Source organism: Rhinolophus ferrumequinum (genome assembly GCF_004115265.2).
Source record: "Rhinolophus ferrumequinum isolate MPI-CBG mRhiFer1 chromosome 15 unlocalized genomic scaffold, mRhiFer1_v1.p scaffold_54_arrow_ctg1_1, whole genome shotgun sequence".
Taxonomy (NCBI): domain Eukaryota; kingdom Metazoa; phylum Chordata; class Mammalia; order Chiroptera; family Rhinolophidae; genus Rhinolophus; species Rhinolophus ferrumequinum.
Genome location: NW_022680357.1, coordinates 10,605,657 through 10,628,763, shown reverse-complemented (window position 1 = coordinate 10,628,763; position 23,107 = coordinate 10,605,657). Strand labels below are relative to the sequence as shown.

The 23,107-nt window shown below is 51.2% G+C and overlaps 1 protein-coding gene across 12 annotated transcripts in view; it reads right to left on the bottom strand.

Annotated features, from left to right (window-relative positions):
- CLEC16A (C-type lectin domain containing 16A) overlaps positions 1-23,107 on the bottom strand; it is a 193,499-nt gene that overhangs the window by 84,054 nt on the left and 86,338 nt on the right. For 9 of the 12 annotated variants that reach the window (XM_033101362.1, XM_033101365.1, XM_033101363.1 and 6 more), the window contains 3 exons: positions 21,740-21,868; positions 17,092-17,127; positions 13,410-13,530 (listed from right to left, as the gene is read on the bottom strand). In XM_033101362.1, coding sequence (XP_032957253.1) covers positions 13,410-13,530; positions 17,092-17,127; positions 21,740-21,868 — 286 coding nt within the window. The remainder of the gene's footprint in view (positions 1-13,409; positions 13,531-17,091; positions 17,128-21,739; positions 21,869-23,107) is intronic. The other 3 variants (XM_033101364.1, XM_033101366.1, XM_033101367.1) reach the window with 1 other exon arrangement.

Below are 23,107 nucleotides of genomic sequence, written 5' to 3'. Positions count from 1 at the left end.
CAGGGAGATAGAAAGGTCTATTACGTCTCGAACCGGGTATAAAAATGGTGGCCCCGACCAGACCCAGGGAGGAAGGAGGGGAAGATAGGATGAGAACTTCTGGCTCCTAATTATAGACAAATGACTTTACAACTCTGCCTGAAGCAGAGCCGGCTGTTTGACCCTGGAGAGTCAGGGACAGGCTGGGGTTTCAGCGCTGCAGAGACTGCCAGCTCCGCAAGGGTCCCTCTCACCCAGCCCACGTCAGTTATAAAGAAGGCCAAGCACAGAGCACCTCAGTAGCTGCCTGGGCACACGTATAGCTGGGGGGGGCTGCAGGGCTAGGTTGGGGAGCAGTCCAGGAGAACTCGCCCTTCTCTCCAACACGATGCCCCAGGTTTGACAGGTGAGGTGCTTTGTCTTCAACTAACTGCATGCACAGCTAGCTTACACAAAGCAACTGTACACACTCAGGAAGAGAGAAGGGAGTGGAACGTAATAGCATAAATACTACAGGCCGCTCTGGCCACCATCCCACTGAAGGAGTGAGCTGGGGGGCAGGTGGGACTCTGGGCCTTCCTGTGGGTCCCTCTAGTGCCCAGCGGGGTTCTCCCAGGTAAAGATGCCTGCTTTCATGCAGCGCAGCCTCCCCTCCGCGGGTTCTCAAGAATGGGTCTAGTTCAGCCCTGCAGTGAAGACTGGCTGTGTCAGATGCCTTGAAAGATTTCACTCTCCTACATGCCACCTTCCCAAAAGGATCTGTAAGGGTGACTTGGATGGCACAAGGTTTCCACTTTGGAAGTGGATGTTAGAACCTAGAGAGAGATGTCACCACAGTATGCCACCAAAGTCAGGCTCCCTGACATCTGGTTGACTAGGAGGTAGGCAAGGAGAGTTCTGAGAAGGGACTGGAATTCAGGGAGAGTGGCAAAGTAGAGACTAAGTGGAAGTTCCAGAACATTACCCATTCTATCTAACCCAGTGGTTCTCTCAACATTGGCTGCACAACAGAATCCTCTAGGGAGCATTTAAAGATAGATGCCAGGACGCCACCCCTGGAACAAGCAAGGAAGAACCTTGTGGAGTGGGTGGGGCCTGGGCACAGATAGTTTTCGAAGTGATGCTCAAGTGATTTTAAGGCCCAGCTCAGGTCGAGGATCTCCACTATCGCCCTCTTCTGACACACAGAGCCCCAGGCAACAAACTGCCAGCCTCCTACCACCTGCCCACGCTTAGGCCCTGCCCTGTCCTACGGACTTAGGAGCAAGAGAGGTGCCCAGACAGCAGCTCCTCTGATGTGCGGCCACACACAAGGGCAGCACGACAAACCAACTGTCACTTCTATTTTCAGGCAGGTCAAAGTGAAATGACAATTTAAGCTTTTCAATGTCCCAAGATCAGTAGTCTGTACATTTCTTAACAGCTAAGCAGAGCAAACATTTGCCGTTTATTTGAAGAATCAGTACAGGCCGCCCACTGCGCCCTGAATCACACTCGCCACTGGGACCAGGGCGCCCTCGGCCCAGGAGTACTGACGCCTGCGATTCAGGGCTCATTCCCTGTTATTTCAGGTGCTTTCCTACGCTTCCTTTTGCCCCTTACTTAGGTGACAACACTAACCTGAAGGAAACACATCTCCTCCTAAGAGCGGGAGGGAGGAAGTACTGGCCCCCACTCCTGTTTTTCCTAGTAGAGACCGGGGAGGGCTGCAGAATGACGACCCGCCAGCAGGACGGGTGCTGGGGAAAGTGGCACTGGTGTCCTGAGCTGGGGGAAAAGGCAGGCTTGCCTGTTCCCGTCATGGACCTTTGATAAAGGTCCCGCCGTCTGTTGCTGCTTCAGTCTCCCCAGAGATTTGTTTAGGGTGTTCTGTGGTTGATGAGACACCAGGGCCCGAAGCCAATTCTCCCCTCCTGGGGCCCAAGCAGTGCTGGGTTGTCTCTGGGCAGGGTGGCGGAGGTGGCTGGGAAGCGAGTGGCTTTGGGGTGAGGAGCCCTGTGTAGGCAGAGCCCCAGACAGCCTCAGCGAGTGGGCTGGAGCGAGGGATGTCTTGAAACAACGTTAACCCTCAACCCCATTCCCCCCACGAATTCCTGTTTCCTGTGGCAGCTCACTGCCCTCCCCCCGCCAGCCAGATGTGGTCAGGAGGCTGGCTTCTGCAGCACCGCGAGGCAGTGGGGGCTGGGGAGCCACTGAGGCCAGCAGTCAGGGTGGGACTCGCCCTAGTCCCTTATGGCTGGAGTAGCACAGAAGGGAGATGCGGGAGGAGGGCAGGGCAGGACTTAGAGCTGATCTTGACATGGGCAGCCAGGGTCTCTGGAGGGTTCTGATGGCTGGTTTAAAAGGACGCAGCAGGCTGTGGGTGGAGAAAGGGCAGTGTAGGCACTTGGCACCCCAGTCAGACGGCAGTTTCCCGGGTCAGAACCAGGTGTTGGCGCTGAAGGGGAGGAGAAGGGGCAGACTCTGCGGCATCGATCTAATGCCTCAACTGGCTGCACCTGCAAAGAGCTCGGTTGTAGGGATGAGAAAAGGGAGAAGACAGGCTACTCCGTGGCTTCGGCCTGAGCAACCGAAAGGATGGAAAGTCCGTTTACGGACTGAGGAAGACTGTCCAGTGTGAGCTGCTGCTCTGTTGGCCTTTGCTGGCCGGGCTACCTCTTCCTCCCGACAGCCTCATGAGGTGCGGGCAGAGAGACGTACGCTTAGGGGGACACACCAAGGTCACAGAGCCTGAGGGCGCCAGGGCTGGGACCCCACGGAGCCGCCCTGAGAGGCAGCCACATTGGAATCCACCCACCTCCCAGGCACTGTCACGTGCCTCCAAAGATGCTGCTCCTTGAGCAAAACAAATCTAAACCCCCGGGTCCCCTCTGATGGGAGGAATCAAAACTGTGGCCCCATTTTCAAATGCGTGGGAAGGACTAGAATTCAGAAAAAATACTTAAATTGTAGAGTGCTTTCAGCAGAGATGATCATTTTATAGGCCCAGAAGGAAAAAGCTCGAAACCCAGTCTCTATTACACAGATGCCTCATTTCCCCAGTGCATAGAATGGAATGTAGAAATTCTGCTTTGTAGAGGAAAAAAAATAATGACTTCTGTCTTTTCCAGAAGAACTGTCCTAGGACGGCTTCAATACATAGCCAACAACAGAGGGCACAGCCATTAGGTGACCTTGTGATTTCAGCAGAATATGTCTCTCTAATGCAGCTCAATTACGATTGTAAGTTTATAAAACAGGGAAAGATTACAGGAATATACATTAAACCACATCAATGAGTGCTACTGAGAAAAAAAATAGGTCCAGCAGACAGGTACCAATCAAATAATCAATACGCAGGAAACAGCTACATCACCCTGCTTTAAAAGAACCAAATAACGCTGCAATTGGATTTGCTTAAAAATTGTCCACTTGAACAAAACTGACAGCTGTATTATAATCGCATTTCCAGTCACTTTATAAGATACAAATTTCATTTCTCCCTATTTCTACTTCATTTCTGAAAAGGGGCCAGCAACATTATTCACCGAGCACAGGGAGAGGCTGCCTCATCACAGGGGGAGACACTGTTAATTCCATGTTTTCCGTTCCCTTAGAGAATTGGTGGTTTAATTCAAATGTGATTTCTTTTCTGATCAGTCCAGTTCAGGGTCCTGGTTTCAAAGAGGGGCGGGAAAAAATAAAAGCAGCATTTTATCACTTAGGAAAATGATTTGGGATAGCTCGACGACTGAAATGAAGACAATCTATATTTTTAGAAAACACCAAGGTGCGTTTAGGATTCTTGGCGTGTTTCATCGGGAGGAGGGGCCGTTTGCCCTGGGAACCTGATTATTCGAATGCATGGGAGTGATGAACAAACATCATTCTTTTAACTCACAATCCAACTGCCCCAAATTACTCTACAACATTTAGAAATGTCACTTTCCTGTTAAGGAAAGTGCCTTCAGTGTTTATGAATAAAGCGAGGGCTAAAGCATTAATCAATCAGTTCAATCTGACAAAGACCTCTTTGAGTGCCTACTATGTGCCAGGCCCTGCGGACAAAAAACAAAGTGGTTGGTGCGTGTGTGAGGTGTACTTGGGGAGAGAGGACGAGGAGGAGAGTAACCTAATCCTGCCGGGGAGGAGGAAGGAGATTGGGGGTGGGGCCTGGGAGGGGACAACCTGGGTAAAGGCCACCGGTGGGAGGTGGCAGGCAGGTTGGGTCCAGGACCCTGGAGGTGGCCCCACAGCCAGGTGGGCTCAGGTACAGCAAGACGGGAGGCAGGAGCAGAGGGCCAAGGCCAGCTCACATGGCTGTTTAGACACGGGCAGCAGGGTGGACGGCCCAGTGTGGCAAGGCCTTGGGTTGGGATTGCCCATGGGGGACACGGGGCACGGAGAGCCCAGGGTGGGAAGGGGGCATGGCTGGTGATCCCGACTGTGGGGTTAGAGTGGGGTCAGGAGTGGTTCCGAGGCGCAGGTCCGGCGATGGCGGGGGGATGCCCACCCGTGTCCTGGGCGACACATCTACCTGGGAGGAGACCCAGTGTGCACTGCACTCCTTCTGAGGACAAAACGCACCACAAAACCACACCCGGCCCAGGAGCGGACTTTAAATGCCGTGTCCATACTTCACGCTAACATTAGTCCATTTCAGTGTCAGCACTACACAAACCACTTCTCTGGAGCTCCACGCCTGAACGGTTGAACTAAACTGCCCCCGAGGAGCCATCTGGGTCTGAAGCAAGTCTCCCCTGCAGGTTTCAGTTCTTCTCCACTCAGCCAGCATCCACTTTCCTGAAAGTCATCTTTCCAAGAAACTTACTGTCTAATTAAGAAGGCTGGGTGACCTCCTCCACTTTTCAAAGCATTCCATGGACAGAAAACATGTGGCTTGGCTTTGTCAGACCTCCTACAGAGACCCTTTTAACGAAAAAAGAGTTCCAGGGCCGATGTGTAGTCCAGATGATGAATACTGATGACTGTTTTTACTAGGAAAGCTTCTGCACACGTAGTGTGCTGCTAAGCATTTTTAATGGGTTCTCTTTTTAATCTACAGAATAGTCCCGAAGCAGGAACTATCATCCCCACTTTGCAGACAAGGAAGAAAGGCCCAAAGTGGTTACATAGTTTGCCCCAGATCACACAGCTGGGATTCAAACCCAGGTTTTTCTGAATCCAGGGCCCCAGTTCCTAAACACTACATTCCTCATTAATTAAACGTTGGATTTTCTAAAACTTGATCACCCTCTTGCTACTTTCCTTGGCTTTTATCTTGAAAAATTTCAAACCTCTGGAAAAGTTTATAGAATAGTACAAACACACACACACACGTCCTGCACTTAGATTTACCAACTGTTAATAGGTATCTGCGTTTGCTTCCTCTCTCACTGTACCCACACGATCACACAATTTCGTTTTGTGAATCGTTCCCAAGCTGTGGCCCATGCGATCCTTTATCCCGAAATACGTCAGCCTGCACTTCCTAAGAGTGACATCTCCCACAGAACCACGCCATCATCACAACCAAAAAATGGAATATTGACCTCACTTTTATTATCTAACCACAACTATAGGCAAATTTTTCCAATTTTACACAAAATGTCCTTTAAAGCTACTCACCCACCCCAAGTTCAGGATCCAATCCAAGCTGACGACTGTCATGCCTCTTTCCTTTCAGTAATCTAGAACAGCACCCTTGGCCAGAAGAGTAACGCCCACTTTTGGGGTCTGACATGACAGTCACATTTATAAAAATTTCAAGTCAGCTGTCTTCTAGAATGTCCCACATTCTGGATTTGTCTTTCACAGTCTTTATTATTTATGCTATTTTCTCATTTTTGCCAGGATGAGGCATATGACAACAACTGGGCCATCAGCAAAAATAAGGCCCCATAGAGAATTTTCCAGAACTGACATACAGGACAAGACTATCATTGGTCTTGCAAGCGAAGCAAATCCGTGAACTCGCATTGTCATGGACTTACAAGCAAAGCACGTAACTTGCCTGGGGAGCTCCGTATCACTCTTGGTGGAAATGAATCTCTAGGCCATCTGATGAACAGACAGGGACTTCCGCCTGGCCTGAAAGCTCTCACCTGTAAGGGCATAAGGGCACTGGGACGAGGAACAAACGGGGACAGGAAGTGGAGACACTGCAGGGTCGGTGATGACATTCATACTCATATTCACCGACAAACAAAAGGATAATAAAGAAGGGGGCCTCGGTCCAGAACTCAAACATGGACGGAGAATTTGGAGCACGGTTGCCACACGCAGGCTTCTGGGGGTCTAGAAACTGCCCACAGCGGCACGTGTTCTGCAGAAGGAGGGGTCTGTAGGTGGGGGGCACAGGCAGAGCAAAGGCCATGAGGTGGGGACATGCCTGGTGGAAGAGCAAGGAGGCAGAGAGGGCCAGGTAGTGCTGGACGATGCTCAGCTCGCCGAGTCGCCATAAAGGTCTCTGCTTTTAGTCAGAGCGGGATGGATGCCACTTGGAGTGAGGGACGGCCATGATGTGACATGTTTTAAGAGCATGACACGGGACACTGCGTTGAGAATTAACTGTAGGGGCCAAGGCAGAAGCAAGTGCCCGGCTAAGAGGCTGTCCCAACAATCCAGGTGAAAGATGACGGCAGCGCCAACCAGGTTCTCAGGGGTAGGGGCTGGGAGCGATGGTCAGACCCGGATGTATTTGGAGGGAACAGCTGAATAGGTATGCTGACCAACTGGAAGTTGAGTTCAAGAGAAAGAAGAGAGCCAAGGATGAGCCCCAGGATGGGGCTGCCACCAACTGAGAGGTGAGAAGTCTGGGGGAGGCAGGTGTGGGGGAGATCGAGTTCCACTGTGTCCGTGGAAGCGTGAGATGCTGAGCAGGCAGCTGGGTCCTCAGGTCTGGGGGTACGTGGAGGCTCATGGCTGGAGACAGTGGTGAAAAGGGTGCATGCCCACAAGAGGCAGCCGATTGCCACCTGGGGGCATGGAGGCTCGGTGGGGCCAGAATGTCCCATTTTCAAAGGGATAGATATCTGGGTTTGCACAATAAAATATCCTGATTTTAAAATGTTGACAACAAATATAAAATTTGCTCGCAAACATTTTATCAGCTACCAAACTATATCTGTGGACCTATCTGCCTGACGGCCAGTAGTTTGCAACCTCTACACACACCTTATTGCCCTGCCTTACAATAACCCTGCAAATGTGGGCATGGCTACTCCTATTGTCAACGAGGGAACTGAGGCTCAGAGCACTGAATCGATTAGTTCAAGGTCACACAGGGAAGAAGAGGACGGCTGGGATCCAGGTGCCAGATCTGTCTCCTCCTAAGTCTGTACTTTTCTGGGATCCACAGCTTCCACCATACCCTAAGCCCCTTCTGAAAGAGGCAGGTCCTGGGCTAGAACCAGCCAGAAGGAGAGCAGGGGGAAGGTCCATAGCCGCCAGCCTTGCCAGCGGATGGGCACAACTGAAATAGTATTATTGTTAATGATTAGCCTCAAATAAATGATGGCTCAGGTTCCAGGGAACAAGCTAGATCAAATAGGACGGGCCTCCTGCAATCAAGAGTCCCTGCACCCAGGCCATAGAGCAGAATGCAGCAGTGCTCGAAGGACATTCACTGGAGCAAAGCAGGGTGTGTGAGCAACATGCCAGCACCACCTTTTGGGCACTTCTGCGGGACGAATCTTGCATGCTTGGCCGCCCAATGGAGCTCCCATCACTCTCTTTCCCCATAACTCCATAAACCTACTCTTCTGCTGAGGCCAGAGGGGGCCCTCTTAGGTACAAACCCGATCATGTCACCCAGTTAAAACTCCTCTCACTGTTCTGAGGATAAAACCCAAACCCCTGCTGCATCTGTTAGGGCCATCGCCTCAGCCTTATCTCACCACCGCTTTACCTCTGTCCTGCCCTGCCCTCTGGCCACACTGCTGGTTCTCATCTTCCTCAGCTCCAGGTCGGCCCCAGGGCCTTTGCTTCTCCCAGGCCCCTTCCTGGCACCCACATCCACATCCAGCCCTCAGATGGGTCATGGCTCCCCCAGAAGCCTCCCTGGGCTCCGGGCAGGTCAACCCCCACTACCTGCTCCCACCGCACTCAGCACAGTGGCATGTGACTTTGGTCTATGTGATGCGTGATCACCTCCCCCATAGACCGAATTAGAAAAGGCAGGGACAATGATTCGGAGTCAGAAAACACAGTGTATTCTCTGCTGTGACATGTGATCAGTGTACTAAAAAGTCAACAACAAGACAGGGACACTGGCTTTTGCTCTTGTCACTGGTCTGCACTTGACTTTATTTTAAATCCCCTATTAAAACACAGTCTGTGGGCCTACAGCTCCACTGCTGTTTCTTGGAAAGACTGTCCCTCGTTTTGAAACGCTGTGTTCCTATTTATCTGGTATTAATGGCGCCCTTTCTTTTATGAAATGATAGTTCATAAATGCTTTCTTTCTAATATGACTACTTGGTGAAATAAAAAGTTGGCAATCCTATCCCCAGAGGTTTTGCTGGGTTTTATTTCTGTCTTGGCATTTCACGGGGCTGTGAAGTCCCCAGGTCCGGGAACCACTGGGAACCACTGCTCTCCACCACGGTGGCTATTTTCCAGACCCCCAGACTCTGGCAAGTGTGTCCAGCCTGGTGAGGAGGCAGACCTAGAGCACCGAGACCTGCTTCTTTGGGGACCTCTCTCTGGGGGTCTGGGCCTCCCTCACGGACCCCCTTCCCCTAGGATTCTAACCAGCTGCTACAAAGCTCCTGTGAGGAACAGCCATCTCGGTTATACCAGAGCAGAAGTAGAAATGCCACCGACTGGGGACTGGCTACATGAGACGTCTCAGTCAACACTAAACATGGGAATGCTGAAGTCTGTGAGACAGTGTGGAGAACCACTTCTGAGGCAGATGAGAAGAAGTTTACGATCCGCTCTCTGGACATCTCGGCCAAGCTGCCTTCCGGCACCTCTCACCTGGTCACCCAACTAACCTCGTCATCTTCCGTTTGGAACCAGGTCCTCCTCCAGGGCTGGCCCTCGGATTCCGTTATCACTGTCCCCCAAACCCTTGCTGCCCGGATTGTCCCCAAACTCAGAACCCAGAGTCAAGCTGGATGTCCAGCATCGCCATGGCAGGTCAGCTGCAAAATGCTGTCCCCAGGCTGCGTGCCCATCCCCCTTTCCCCACTGTCACTGGCCCCGGCCACACCCTCCTAAATGGCCTCCCTGCAATCGTGCCAGGCACTGTTCTAGGCACTTCACACAGATTAACTCACTTCCTCCTCCCAACAACTCCTGTTTTACAGGTGAAGGAGCACCAAGAGATGAAGTTGCCTGTCAAAGATCACACACTGGCAAGGGGCAGCGCTGGGCTTTCACTCCGGGCACCATCACGCCCCCAGCACATGCTCATAACCAGTATGCTCCACGGCCCCTCGAGCCCCTCGACGGGGCCCAAAGGCCTCTGCTGGGGCCGTCGAACCTGGCACTTCTGGTTCGAGAACTTTCAGATGGCCGTCCCTGTGGGAGGCCTCTGCTAGCTTCCCCCTGCACTGGAACTGGGGAGTTCATCAGGCCCTCTCCCCCTGCTCCTCACCCGCTGGCCACGCCAGCCTCCTGTAGGATCCTGCGATGCATCCAGCTCTCTCCCACCTTCTGGCCTCACCTCTGCCATCCCCTCTAACTAGCGGGCCTCATTTTTGCATTTTCTCATAGAATCTTCTGGTTTTTCCTTGCATGGCAGCTCTCCGGAGAGGCCTTCCCTAACCAGCCTACAAGGTCTTTTCTCCGACTTTTTCTCTAGCATGGGACCCTGCTCATCACCTACACACAGCTGTGTCAATCAACCCATGATGGTGCGTTTACTTCCTTACCTTCCCCCCTTTATCCCCAACCAACTGGAAGCATCATCAGAGCAGAGAGCAGGTCTGGCTTTAGCTTACTATCACATCCCAGCTCCCAGAACTGTCCTGTCATACAGCAGGTGCTCAATAAGTAGGTGACTGAATGGATGAATCTCGCTGAATGGATTTCACAAATGGTCTTAAACATCCGAATACATGCAGCACATGGTATGACTACAACTACGTAAAGGTCAAGTGTCCATGTGGGTAAGACTGGCAAGTTTCCTGAGGGTGTCTGCTTGCCTGATATCTCCTTAGGGTGTTTGGAAAACGGACGGGCTTCCCCCTACCGTGACTGCCTGTGTTATTTGGAAACAGGCCAGACTCCTTTCCGAAGGCTCCAACCCAATCCAGGTGGAACCTGATTTCTTCTCGAAGCCTGCTTGTCCTCAGAGCACTGCTGGGGACTGCTGATGGGTCAGGAGGCCAGTCGGTGAATGTGCAGGCGTGCCCTGCCCGGACGGGGTCCAGCTCCCTCCATCTCAGCCCAAGCAGCCAGAGCTATCTTTCTTAACCCCCAAAAGAGGGCCATCACACACTGATGCACTGGTTTGAGTATTTCAGGACACGTTACTCGAAATGTTATTAAAGCAGAAAATGCCCGCCCCATGTCACCCCACTGTGAGTTATATCTTGTTATTCAGCAGCTGCCCCAGGACGACAGCCGTTCTCATTCACGGAGCACCTGCTCTGCACCAAGCGTGGTGCTGTGTGCCGCGTGTGCATGGGCTCATTTGATCATCCACAGACCTTGCAAAGCCTCTTAGAACCATTTTAAAGGCAAGGCCATTGGGCCACACAAGCATTCAGACCCCAAGCCAGGTCACAAAGCTGATCATTCCAACTCCACCAGTGACCGAAAAATCCAATGTCAATGGGCTAGGGAGGCAGAACACAGGAGACGGGGGGAGCAAAGGCCCATGTCTGGGGGCGGCCCTCCCCCCTCCCTCAGCTGGAGAATCTCATGATTTGCAACCGTGGCAACCAATTAAGAAGAGTAACCAAAGTCCTTATCTGTTAGAGAGAAATCTTTACAGATGCAATAATATGATTCTTCCATTCACGTTAAGATACTGGGGCGGGGGTGTATTTTAAAAAGGGAAATGGTGGGGCAGATAAAATGAGACTTAGCAAAAGGGTAGTAACTGTTGAAGCTGAAGCCTGGGTATATGGAGATTCATGTTCTCTCTAAAAAATCAAATCTACTTTATCTAGTCTAGTCTATCTTTCCTTCCCCTCCCCCTTTCCTTCCCTTCCTCCCTCCCTTCCTTCCTTCACAGCTGCCAGTTTGTGACCTCTGCCCCATGCCACTTTCTTCTCTAGTGAAAACAAAACAGGAGTTAAGCACAGTTTGCTTCTTTCCAGCAGTGACTGCTTGCCTTTGAGCTCCTTCAAAAGCCACCCTGCTAGAGCTCGCCTGCCACACCTGGCCCACAGGCCTGCTGCTGGTCAGCAGACAGGTGAGAAGGCTTCTGAGCACTCTTATGCTGTGGTTTCTTATCAAAGTGTGATGAATTCAGTAAATACACTCTAAGTCACCTCTTCCTGCTGTGCAGAGCAGACATTCCTGTAATCCTGTCAGACCATATCACCTTAGATAAAAGTTGATCAACCTCAAACATTTCTCCCTGAGTCAGCTTCCTTTTTTATTTTTTCTGGGGTCACGGAGACAAAAAGCTAAGTTCATAAGAAGTGTGCCAGCTTCCAATCATTCATCAAATAAGAATGCCTTCACCTACATTATATGCTTCCTTCATTTTGAATACAAAGAAGGCGTTTTGTGAAACGCAAAGCATGCTAATTTCTCCCCAGTGGAGGGCGAGAAGCTCCAGCATTTAAAAACAATCACACACACAAAAAAGGGGTCAACCACACATGCATATCTTATTCTAGTACCATGTGCTTGTAAAACTCCACGATTCCTAGTATTTTCTGGACAGCAGACATAATTTGCAATCAGGTTGGGTAAAGAGACAGCCATTACTTTCTTAATGGCCAACTACCCAAAAAGGTTCAGTTAAGTGAGCTCAACTAGCAATCTAACCAATTAAAATTGATAAGTGAAATACTTTTAACCTTTATTTCAGCAGGCCATTCCTGGGGGGTGGAGGTGGGGGGGGGGAGGGAAGAAAGGTGAATTCCCAGCATAAAAGTTAATTCCATTTCATGGATGCAAACATTCCTGCTGCCCTGATGGAACGGCCCTCTCGAAAGCAAGCTGTTTCCCTCTCTTTCCTTGAATCAAATCAGAGAAAGACTGGTTTATGGTTTTCTCCAGCCAGCTTCGATCAATGTCAACCCTTACAGAAATCCCTATGGCCGTTTCTCTAGGGTAAAAGGGTCAAAGAAGATGGGTAGAGAGCACAGAGGCGACATAGCTTCTCTGCTCTTCCAACAAAGGGAAAAAGAACATAAACAAGAAGAAGGGAGAAAAAGAAGCTAGACAACCAGGTACACCATACTAATCATTAACTGAGCATCTTGTGTGTCGGGCAGCTTGCTCTGCTCTTTCTACACTTCACCTCCTTTAATTAGCAGGTGATACCGACTACAGTTTCCTAAGAAATTGTATGCGAGGCACGGTGCTTAGTCATGTTATATTTTGCTCAAGTCTCAAAACAACCCCATTACCTAAGGAAGAGCATCCCCACGTTACAGGTGAGGAAACGGACACGTGGGGGTTTCTGGTGTCCTGAGGATGAAGCCAGCACCGAAGAAAGCAGAGCTAAGAGATGGAGGGTGGCAGCTTCTTACTGACAGTGCTCAAGCCCCCGGATCCAGCCATGCTTGAAGGGAGATTCCTGGACTTTCCAGAGACACCAACCAACTCCCCTTTCTGTAAGACAGCTAAGTGAGGTTTTCTGTATCTTATAACCAGAGTCCTAATACACCACAACGCCTTTAAGAAAACCATCCTGCCAGCCCTATAGCAAATGGAGGAAAGAGGGAGGTACACAGGCACGAGAAGGGTTATGGGAGCATGCCCAGGCTTCACAGCTGTCTCCTTTCAATCCCAGCCTCTTGTTGCAGAGGACGGCACAAAGGCCCCGCACGGTTAAATAAACAGCCCGTGGTTACAGGCTGAGCATATGGTTCTCCGGCCTCCAAAGCCTCATCTTTACCTAAACACTGGTGACGTGCATTTTTGAAAGCCTTTTTTTATTAGCAGTAGAATCCTTTAGTCGCTGGAATCATACAGAAAAGCCTTCATATACCCCAAACCAGTCAAGCCGGTGCTGCCACGATTGTATGGAGGGCAAGGGGCCCTGGAGCTGGAGGACCCCCAAACGCCCAGTACAGATCTTGCAGTGAGCCACCTGCACATCTCCACCCGGTCTCTGGAAAGCAGAACCTGCAGGCTAACTTCCAAGTGCCCAGAATCTAGGGTCCTTTCTTCAGGTTTTGCGGGACATGCACACTCTGTTAGCTCACAGTCCCAGAGCAACCCCAGTACAAGAGGCAGGTCACACCCCGACCCTCGCAGTGCTGTGTGAGTCAGCATGGCAGTGTCCCCCCTGTGTGACTTGGACACCAACTCACTCAGATCTAGGACGTCGTCGGTTTTGATGAGGTCCTCCTCCCGCGTCAGTGGCAACTGGGTCTCGGGCTCCCCTCGCAGTTGCAGTGACAGGGAACGAAGCATGAAGAATACCCGGATGGCCTAGACGGACAGTTCAGAGAGCAGAGAAGGGTAAGATTGCAGTCATTTCGGTGAGATGCTCCCCATTGAGAAATCACGCCATGAAGCTTGATTAAAAAGAAGCAAACAAACAAAGAAAACAAAGCTCACGTCTCCCTCTCCCAGGATCGTGGTTTGCGATTCTGGTGTTTTCAGAGCAAGACAAAAACAAACCAACACCAAAGAGGCCGGCCTCCTTGCAGTTCTCTGTGGGTTTAGGTTTGGGCCACTGTACCTTGACTGAGCATCTGTCATTTGCCAGGACCTGTCCCCTAGTGTCAGGTTACCTTCATGACACCTCTGCTCAGCGTGCAATGTTACTTTGCAGACAAGGCACTGACACCCAAGGAGGCGACATGACCTGCCCCAGGCCACACGTCTAGGGAGGGCTAGTGCCAGGCCCCTTTCAACTAAACCAGCAGGGAATTTGGAAATCCAAACCACGAGTGAGGGTTTCAAGGTCCCACCTCCTGAACGTGGGGGCAGGAGGCAGAAGAGGGGGGTGCTTGTGGGGCTCCGAGCCAGCCAGATCCAATGAAAACCTCACCCCTGCCCCTTTCTGGATGAGCCCTTTCCCCTTGGAAGCTCGTCCCTTGGCCTTACAATGGGGTGTGCCGCTGATGGGGCAGCAGGTCTGGCACCTGGCAGGTGTGCAGTGACGTCAGTGCCCTGGATGCCCGTCAGGCCTCCCTCAGCCGCCAGCTCTCTGGGGGCACAGGGGCTCCCTCAGCACCACGGGAGAGGTGTCTGGGAGGAATCCAGCATGGCCATCAGGCGTTTCCAGGGAGCAGGAGAAAAGCAGAAACCCAAGCCCCAGAAGCCAGAGACGTTTCTGCAGAAAGCAGCCTTCACTTGGGGCCAGCTTGCCCTGGTGGCATCCTCCCCTTGAGTCCTAGGTTGGGGCCGCCTCCAGGCCACTGTCCCTGACTTGAGTTGACAGTCCTGCCTGAGGGTGTGCGCTGAGGGCAGCAGCTCCAGAGTCAGACCTGTAAGGTCCGCCCTGGACTCCCAGCTCCCCCCTGCGTGGCATGGCCCTTGACCTCCACGAGCTTCACTGTGTGCAATGGGGACGGTAGTCCCGAGCTCCCTGGGCCACTAGGAGGTTCTGAGATAATGCTGGGGGAGGAAGCAGCCAGCCAGTGTCCTATAAAGAGGCAGCTGTCCTTTACTCCAATCACTGAACAGCTGGGCATGGGGGAGGGCATGGGGACAAACCACTGTCGCCACTGGTGAGCCACACAGAGATGAATTCCAGCCCACTTTTGGGTCTTCTTGTTTATAGTTCTGAGGGCTACAGGCTTGGGAGAGGAGAGGCTGCCATTTATGGGACAAGGTGCCCCTTGAAACAAGGACAGGGCACAAATTACTGTCTGCAAAGAGTCAGGCTGGCACGGGCTCCTGACGACCCAGGCAGCAAGGATGCCGTTGGCACGTCTAACCCTAATTCTGCCTTGGTCTGGAAGGCCCCTGAGGGAGACCTCGGGCCACTTACTTAACGTAATGGACAAAACTAGAAGCACAATCCTACTTCCTGAACCTATTCTGAGGTCATGATTCCCCGCTGTCAACCATGTCACTAGAGAAAGATAAGCTTCTGTATTATAATATAGATGATGGTGGCATTTGGACTGATCTGACCTTCGTTTTTTAAAGCACACTCTTCATAAAGACTTCTGCGACAATCAGAAGAAGAGTATAGTTTCTTTAAAAAAAAAATCAAAACAGCTTTTATTTAGTAAGCTCCTACTGTGTGCCAGGCAACGTGGGCACCTTATTGCAACGTAAGGATTTTACACGGGATGCTGCTGAGAGGGGCAGAACGATCTAGGCTCACGCAGCCAGCCGGTGAGTGGCTGAGTTGAGGTTGGAACCCAGGAACGTCTGATACTGGTGTCACTTAACCAAGCACGAGGACATTCAAATGCCCGTGCCAGCCCAAGTGCAGAAAAGGAGTGGGCACTTGAGCTATTTGGCAGTTTGAGCTCTCAGATCGGGAGCCATGACCTTGGAGATGAGGGAAAAAGGAGGAGGAAGGCCCATGTTGACTGGATGCTTCATTTCTGTGTCAAAAACACATTGCTCGGGGCGGGCGGGAGGTGTTCTGGAGGCAGAGAAATCAAGCGGGACACTAGCTAGGGGATAAAGAAAGAGAAATGTGTGCAGCTCTCTACAGCCCATCACTCTGAAACTCAGAAACCGTCCAATATAAAAGGAGTTTGGAATCTGGCTCCTAATATAGACCTTTTTGGTAAAATATCTGCTTTTGCTCTGCAAGCAACAAATGGAAGATATCTCCAGGAATACAAAAATGAATAATAAAATGATTAAAAATATAAAGCAGCACACAAAACATATCAAATAAAACCCCCAATAATACTTTTCCTGGTTCCTGCCCCAGCCCCTAAGAGAAGGAAGAGCGCAGGAGAAGCCCATGCCCGTGAACGTGAGGAGGGCTGACTCCCACAGCGCTGGGTACTCCACCTGGGTGAAAGCTGGGCTCCGACGGGGGTCTGCAGGCACTTTGACCAGAGACACAACCCCGAGAGTCCACAAAAGAAAGGTACGATAGCCGAATAAGGACCATCAAATTCATTCCACCACCCTCTAAAACAATGACCACACCCTCTGCTTACTCACAGTCTGCTGGGTGCAGGGGTGGGGAAGTGGGGGGGATGGCACTACGTCATCTCATTCAAGCCTCCTGATGACCCGTGTGGTTCCCATTTGACAGACAGGAAACCAAAGCCCAGAGATGGTAGGCAGCCTGCCCGAGAATGACTCAATTAATAATCGGACTCCAAAGTCTGTGTTCTTCCAACCACAGACTTTGCCTTCAACAGATTTAAGGCTTGGAACCTAGGCTTATATTGAGTGCTTTTCTTTACTTTGCTAAATAAAACATGCAAATTAAAAAGTATCGCTAAAAAGAAAAAAGGAACCATTCTTCTTTCAGATGCTTCCACAGAATGCCAGGAAGACTGACTCTGGAAGAACAGATAAGACTTGGAAAGAGGTGATAGCTGACTAAAGTCCAATAGCAAGAAGAGACATTTCCAGTTTGCTTCCATGCACCTGGGAGCAAACTCCGGCGAGGAGCGAGCATCCTGGGAACGAGTCTGATGAGTGGGGCAGGACGACGACTCAGAGTCACACAGACCTTGGCTCAACCTGGGGTCACGAGAATAACATGGATTCCCCGAGTCCAGGCTTAAGCTCTGGAAATGGGAAGCCACCACCCTTGATCACAGGCCCACCACGAACCTGCAATGAGACAGTGCCGGTGACACACCAAGCCCCGGGGCTGGCCCTGGACCAAATGCTCAGCTGGAGCCCTCTGCCCTGCTTTCCCTGCTGCGTTTGCAAGCTGCTGAGTTTAGGCGACAGTCACACAGGTTAGTAGCCCGCCGAAGCCATGGAAGTGACTGTGAGTCAGTCATTCTGAAGAGTGCTGAAGCAGTTTCAAGTGGGCACAGCCCACTGGGAAAGCCATCTGGCACGATGTAGAGGGTCACACACACACACACACACACACAATGTTCATACCCTTTGAACCAGAAATTCCACTTCTGGGAACTTATCCTAAAGAAATAAGCCAAAAGAAAGAAAACACTGTATTCGTGAAGCTGCTCGTTACAAGTTAGTTGAAAACAATGTAATACTGCAAACAACCAAAATGTCTACCAGCAGGAGAGAACGCCTAAGTAAATTATGGCAGAAGTGACCAGATAAACTTTTATGCACGGGTAAGAAATCAGACTTACTAAAACTGTATTAGCACATGACAAACTTCTTGCTCTACAATGGAGAGAGAAGAGGGGTGAGGGTAAAAGCCATGGTATGTTCTCCCTGCAACCATGAAAAGAAGTGTTTGCAAACAAAGAGGGAGGAGATACAAAAAATGTCTAAGTGTTGTTTGTGTAGGGTGATGAAATCAGGGGAAATTCTTTTCCTCTACTTTCAAAACCTTCCAAGATGCTACTGTATTTTCTTTAATGTATAATACACATCCAAAAACTAAAGCAAAACATTCTGTTTCCTCAAGGTCAATGGCAATAAACACAAAAAAAACTGTTTGTGGTTTTACAAGGGAACAGGGAAACAGAATATAGGGATAACTAAAACTTCATGCAAATACATTTATTTCATATTGGCTTCAATATTACTACATAAAGATGACTAGTGGCTTACATTCAGATTTTGATATTCACTAAAAAAACTCCTCTTTTCTCTAGCATTAAGCTTCAGTAGATTAGGTCATTAAAGACTCCATTTCTTTCCCACCTGAGATGCTAAAATGCCCCACCTCTGTTCAGCAAACATCTCTTAAGCACTTATTGTCTGCTAGGCACTGGGCTTGTCACCTCACAGTCGCTCTCTCTCATATACTTTGGGCAAGAGCTGAGAGGCGGACACACGAGGAAGCTGAGGCTCAGGGAGGTTAAGTAACTTGCTCAAGGTCACACAGCGCTAGTTGGGATTGAACCTCAGTTGGTCTGACTCATGAGCCGGCATTCTTTCTTAACTGCTTCTCTCAACTGCCCCTACATGGGGTGGGTCCAGCCCAAGTCCGAGGTTCTGCTTGCATGCTCTCATCGGACCCCAGTAGCTCCAGTGACCCTCCTTTCAATAAGAATTTCCCTTCTCGGTCAGCTGCCATGGCTCAGTGACACTCTTGCTGTTTTGGTCTTATATTATTTGTTCACTGTCTATTAAATCTTGGCCCTTAGAAAATGCTCAACAAATATGTCAAACAAAGGAATAAACAGTGTAATTTGCAAAATGGAAGAGGGAACACCTGACTTTATTGCCAGATGCGTCCCTGTGGCCCACAAGGCGCTGCCACCCTCCTCTCCTGTCCCTCCCCTTCATCCGCTCTGCTCTAGTTATCCTTCTCCGTCCCACCTTGGGGACTTTTCACTCACTCCTCCCTCTGTCTGGAGCATGCCTCCTTTAAGTCTGCACGCTGGCTCCTTCTCACTCTTCAGTTTCAGCTCAGATGTCAACTTTGGCAGAGAAGCCCTTCCTGATCACTCTGTATCTGAAGTGGTGCTACCCCTTTACTTCAGAACCTTGGCTGCAGTCTGATATCAAACTTGTCACTCGCTCCCTTGTTATTATAATAAACTTTACCTCTCTCGATGTCATGTGAAGGCCAGAAAGCAGGGACATTTTCCCTGCTCACTTCTGCACCCCAAGCATAGCATTTGCCATACAAAAAGAACCCACTGGTTCTTTAACCAATGTATGAAGGAATGTTTTACCAGTTAGCAATGATTTACTAGTCAGGGTTGTTTGAACCTCCCTGACAAGTCCTTAAGGAAAACAAAGGGTAGAATTTCTGAAAAGGCTCAGCCTCCTAAGTTAGAAAAGTCTACTAGGTGGAAAAAAAAAGAAAAAGAAAAGAAAACCTTTGAATCCAAAGGATGAAATGGAATGTTCCTTGGATACAAGCAAAGAACTTGAAACAAACCACATAAGCCCTCAATTGCTTGCTAAACCATACACTTCCTTAAGCTCAAATTCAAAGCATACTGCTGTGTTCTGACGTCTGAAATAGGCCGGGGAGCTACGTTTCTGGAGGATTCCAGACAGCTGCCTTGCAACAGGAACTAGACTGAGGTGAGTGGTGGAAATTCCCCTTCAGAAATGGATTCTTCACTGTATTGTACACCTGACACGAATTTAACATTGTATGCCAACTCTGCTGAAGTAAGAAAAAGAAACTGGTTCCTGAAATCACAAAGGGAGGCTTCTCATAGGTGGATGGCCTTGCTTGCAGGTGGCCAGCTCTATTTCATGTCACTCGGCCACCTTCTCTCTGGCTCTAAATCCACGGGCCCTGGGACAGGAGAGTTGCTTTTATAAACTTGTCAGACGACAAAGGCCGACCAGGAGAGCCCAGGGGAGCCCAGAGGTTCCCGGGGGGGTTCTGCCTGTGCTTCAGTTAGCAGTTTGGACCATGCACCCCATCTGGGGCGAGGGAGGTGAGTAGCGCAGCCCTGGGAAATTGCACCTGAGTGAGATGTGACGGGCAACAAGCAGCGAGACCCTGCCATCGAGACCAGGTGCTGGCCTTCAGTCTGCTTTCCACCGAGTCCTCACAATACCTGGCAAGGAGGGCACATGCTGCTTTTTAGATGAAGAGACAGGGGCTCAGAGGGGAGCAGGAACCCTAAAGCCCAAGCAACCTTCCCTCTGCCATGTGCCTCCCCCTCAGGTCCTCCCACTCCCTCCTGTGGCTCATCTGCCCCAGGCCAGCGACTACGATGCCAGGACTCCACTAAGAAGGTCGAGGTTCTCTCTGGGCTCCAAGGCCCCCAGGTCCAGCTCCTCCAGCCCCTTCAGACGCGTCCCTTCCCACGTAGCATGCCTCATTCTGGCTCCAGCACGGGCCCCTCCTTGGAGGTGCTGGAATGTGCCACATCCCTCTGGTGTTGCTCCACCTCCCTGCGAGGTGGGACTAGGGACCTGACCCCATGTCCCCTTCCTGATGGCCTTGGCCACATGAATTGATGCCGCCTCTTCTCCTCCCCCTCTAGGCTCTGATTCCCTGAGGACTGGGGCTGTTGTCTATGTCCCCGGTATCCAGCACCGGGTAGGGCCAATAAATACAATGCAGGTGGCAGTGGGAAGCAGTGGATCAGAGTGGCTAAGAGTGTGGGCGCTGGAGGCCACACCGCCTGGGCTGAATCCGGGCTCTGCGACTTAGCAGCTAGGTGACCTTGAGCTAATCACTTAACCTCGTCATGCCTCAGTTTTTGTCCTCTGCAAGATGGGGATAATAAGAGTGCCCACCTCCTAGGATAGTTGTAGAATTGTGTGAAACAGTTCATATGAAGAACTGCTATGAATGATTCACTTTGTAACGAAGAATAGAAGCTCATATGCGTTCAGAAAACCTGATGGACCGTGACCCAGAAAGAAGGCAGGCAGGATGCAGCCCAGAGCAGCACTTCTCAGCGCTCACAGTCTTCTGGACTGTCTGGCTCAGGAGCCGAGGAAGACCTTGGGGACAGAGTCCTCTCTGGCCTGGGGACACTGCAGCTCTTCGGAGGGCATGGCTTCACTGTCACCTGGCGGGGGAGCATTTCTTAGGCCAACACAAGGTTAAGGGTGAGTGTGCCCACATCAGGAAGGAGTCGCTGGCACAACTCACACTTGTCAGAACCAGTCCTCTTACAAAAGCCGATGCCAAAAATGCCCAGTGCAAACACTGCCGCCCACAAATGTAATCGTGTGCCCACCGCGGGGCCTGGCGCTGGCTGGGAGCCTCAGAAGGGAGGTGTCACCGGCTGGGACAAGGGGAGGCCTGCGGGTTTGGTCAGATAGCAGGGAGTGTGGTCCCACTTCCTCTGCCCCGCGGGCAGGCCTCCCAGGCAAGAGTGCAGGCTGCGTGGAGGAAGGCACAGAATCTTCTGGCCTGCTTCTCATAATCCAAAAGTTAAACACTCAGATTAACTCAGGGGAAGATGCAGGCTGATAACGGGAGCTGAGTGCACTGAATTCCACTAATTAATCCATTAACATTCACGTCTCCAGGGAATGATTTTCTAGGAAAAGGTTATGGTGCTTTCTAAGAAAGAAAGTGTGATCTTACGAGGGAGATAAAATACCATGAACGGCCCTGCAAGACTGTTTCAGAAAACAAGCCCTGATAACGGAAGCACGCTCCAGCTGGGTTCTGAGAACTACTCTGCCCTACACACACGTCTCTCCCATCGGCTGGCGACAATCACCATTGCACTTGCGTGTTCCTCAGCCCGAGATGACTCAGATACCTTAACATCACCCCATCTCGGGGTCCTGGGCCTAGCTGGGCGAAGGTTTCACCCCAGCCTCACCTGCACTGTGTTCACTCTGCTTACACCCCCACGGCCTTCGCAGAAGCCCAGCCCCTGGCTTCCCGTCCCAGCTCCGGGGTGGCCCGCCCCAGTGAGAGCTGCCTGCCTGCCTGCCACCCACATCCGGTGCCAGGTGCACTGGGATTTCAATCCCTGTTTCAGCGGCTGGCAGCAGGCCTTGGGGAGGTAGGCCTGCTGGCCGGGTGTGGGGAGGTGCTGTCTATCTACCCACCACCTGAACTCGTGGCGAAGGTGGGCTCTTAACCTGGTCAGAAACCCTTCCCTCCCTGCCCCGGGGGTGGTCCTGGCAGACAGGTGCCTGGGAGAGGCCAGGCCCAGCGCTCACTCACCCGCCGGGTCTTCTCCACGTCACCACAGGGCAGCCGCTTCACAAAGTCGATGCCTGTCAGTGGCGTGCCCGTCGGGGGCAGCAGGATGGAGGCGTCCATCATGAGATATTCCACGTTCATGGGTTTCATCTAGAAGAGAGACAGCGCAGGAGACCTCACTGCGGGCAGGTCACCGGCCTGCATGCAGTCAATGAGCACACGACACTTGATTCCAGTCGAGTGTGGGAGACATGAGCCTTTTTAGTTTTCTAAGGTGCAGACTTTTCCTTCATTTGAAGGGGCAGCTCAGACACCCTGAGAAGTGGCCTCTCCGCTATGAAAAGCTTTGCTTTCTCATTCTCACTCCCCTCCACCCCGCAGGCAGTGGGCCCTCAGGAAGGAGGCCGGCCCCTTTGCGGTGGTCCTTTTTAGTATATATGCTGCTGAAGCGAGCACAGCGGTGGTCCTTTTAGGGTGGTCTGCGCCATGCGTGTGTGGCTGACTGCCGCCCAGCTCCTTCTTGTACTTCCAATGACGACGGCAGCTTCCATTTAAGAAGAGCTGCCTATGGGGGGCCGGCTAAAGGCTTTGTGTGTATGATCCTGTTTAATCCCCACAACAACTGCAGAGGGTTGTTTCCCAATCTGCGAATGAGAAAACGGACTCAGAGAAGCCAGGGAATGGGTCCAGGCCCATTCTGCTGGTGGCCTGCGTGGCTCCAGACCCCCTATGTCCACCACACGGCCAACACCCCCCTTCTTCCTTGCCCCCTTTGCATCTTACTTAGGATAATATAACAAGCCACTTATTGAGCATCTGCTAAGTGCCAGCACCTGCAGGGCTCACCTCCCTCTGGATGGCAGGTGCTGGTGCTGTTTCATAGTATGGAGGGGACACTGACCTCCATAGAGAAAGGGTGTATGCTCACAGCCACTGGGCCTCCTTCCACACCACCTCCAGGAAGCCTTCTCTGATTACTAGGATACCTGGTAACATCACCTCCCCTCCTGGAACTTGGGTGTATCAATTCTGATCATTTAATGGACACATGTCAGACACTGACACTTCATTTACCTGGCATCATAAAGGAATGGCATTTCACAAAGGCACATTTTCTATAGAATTAATTTTACTCTTTACAGCACCACAAGCTTATTTTTGTGTCTTCTGTTTTTAGAATGTGTGCTTCAATGCTATCACACTGTGTCCGTCCTGTAACATAGAGTGAACTAAACAGGCCAAGGCTGTCCGGAGAGACGTGGTGAGTGGTCCAGGGAGCCCAGGACACGCAGTGCATGCTGCCCACCTTTCTCTTTTGGACACTGGAAGCACTTTGCCCCAAAGGCCTATGGCCCACCATCCCAAATCCCTTTAGCCCAGAGCAAGGGA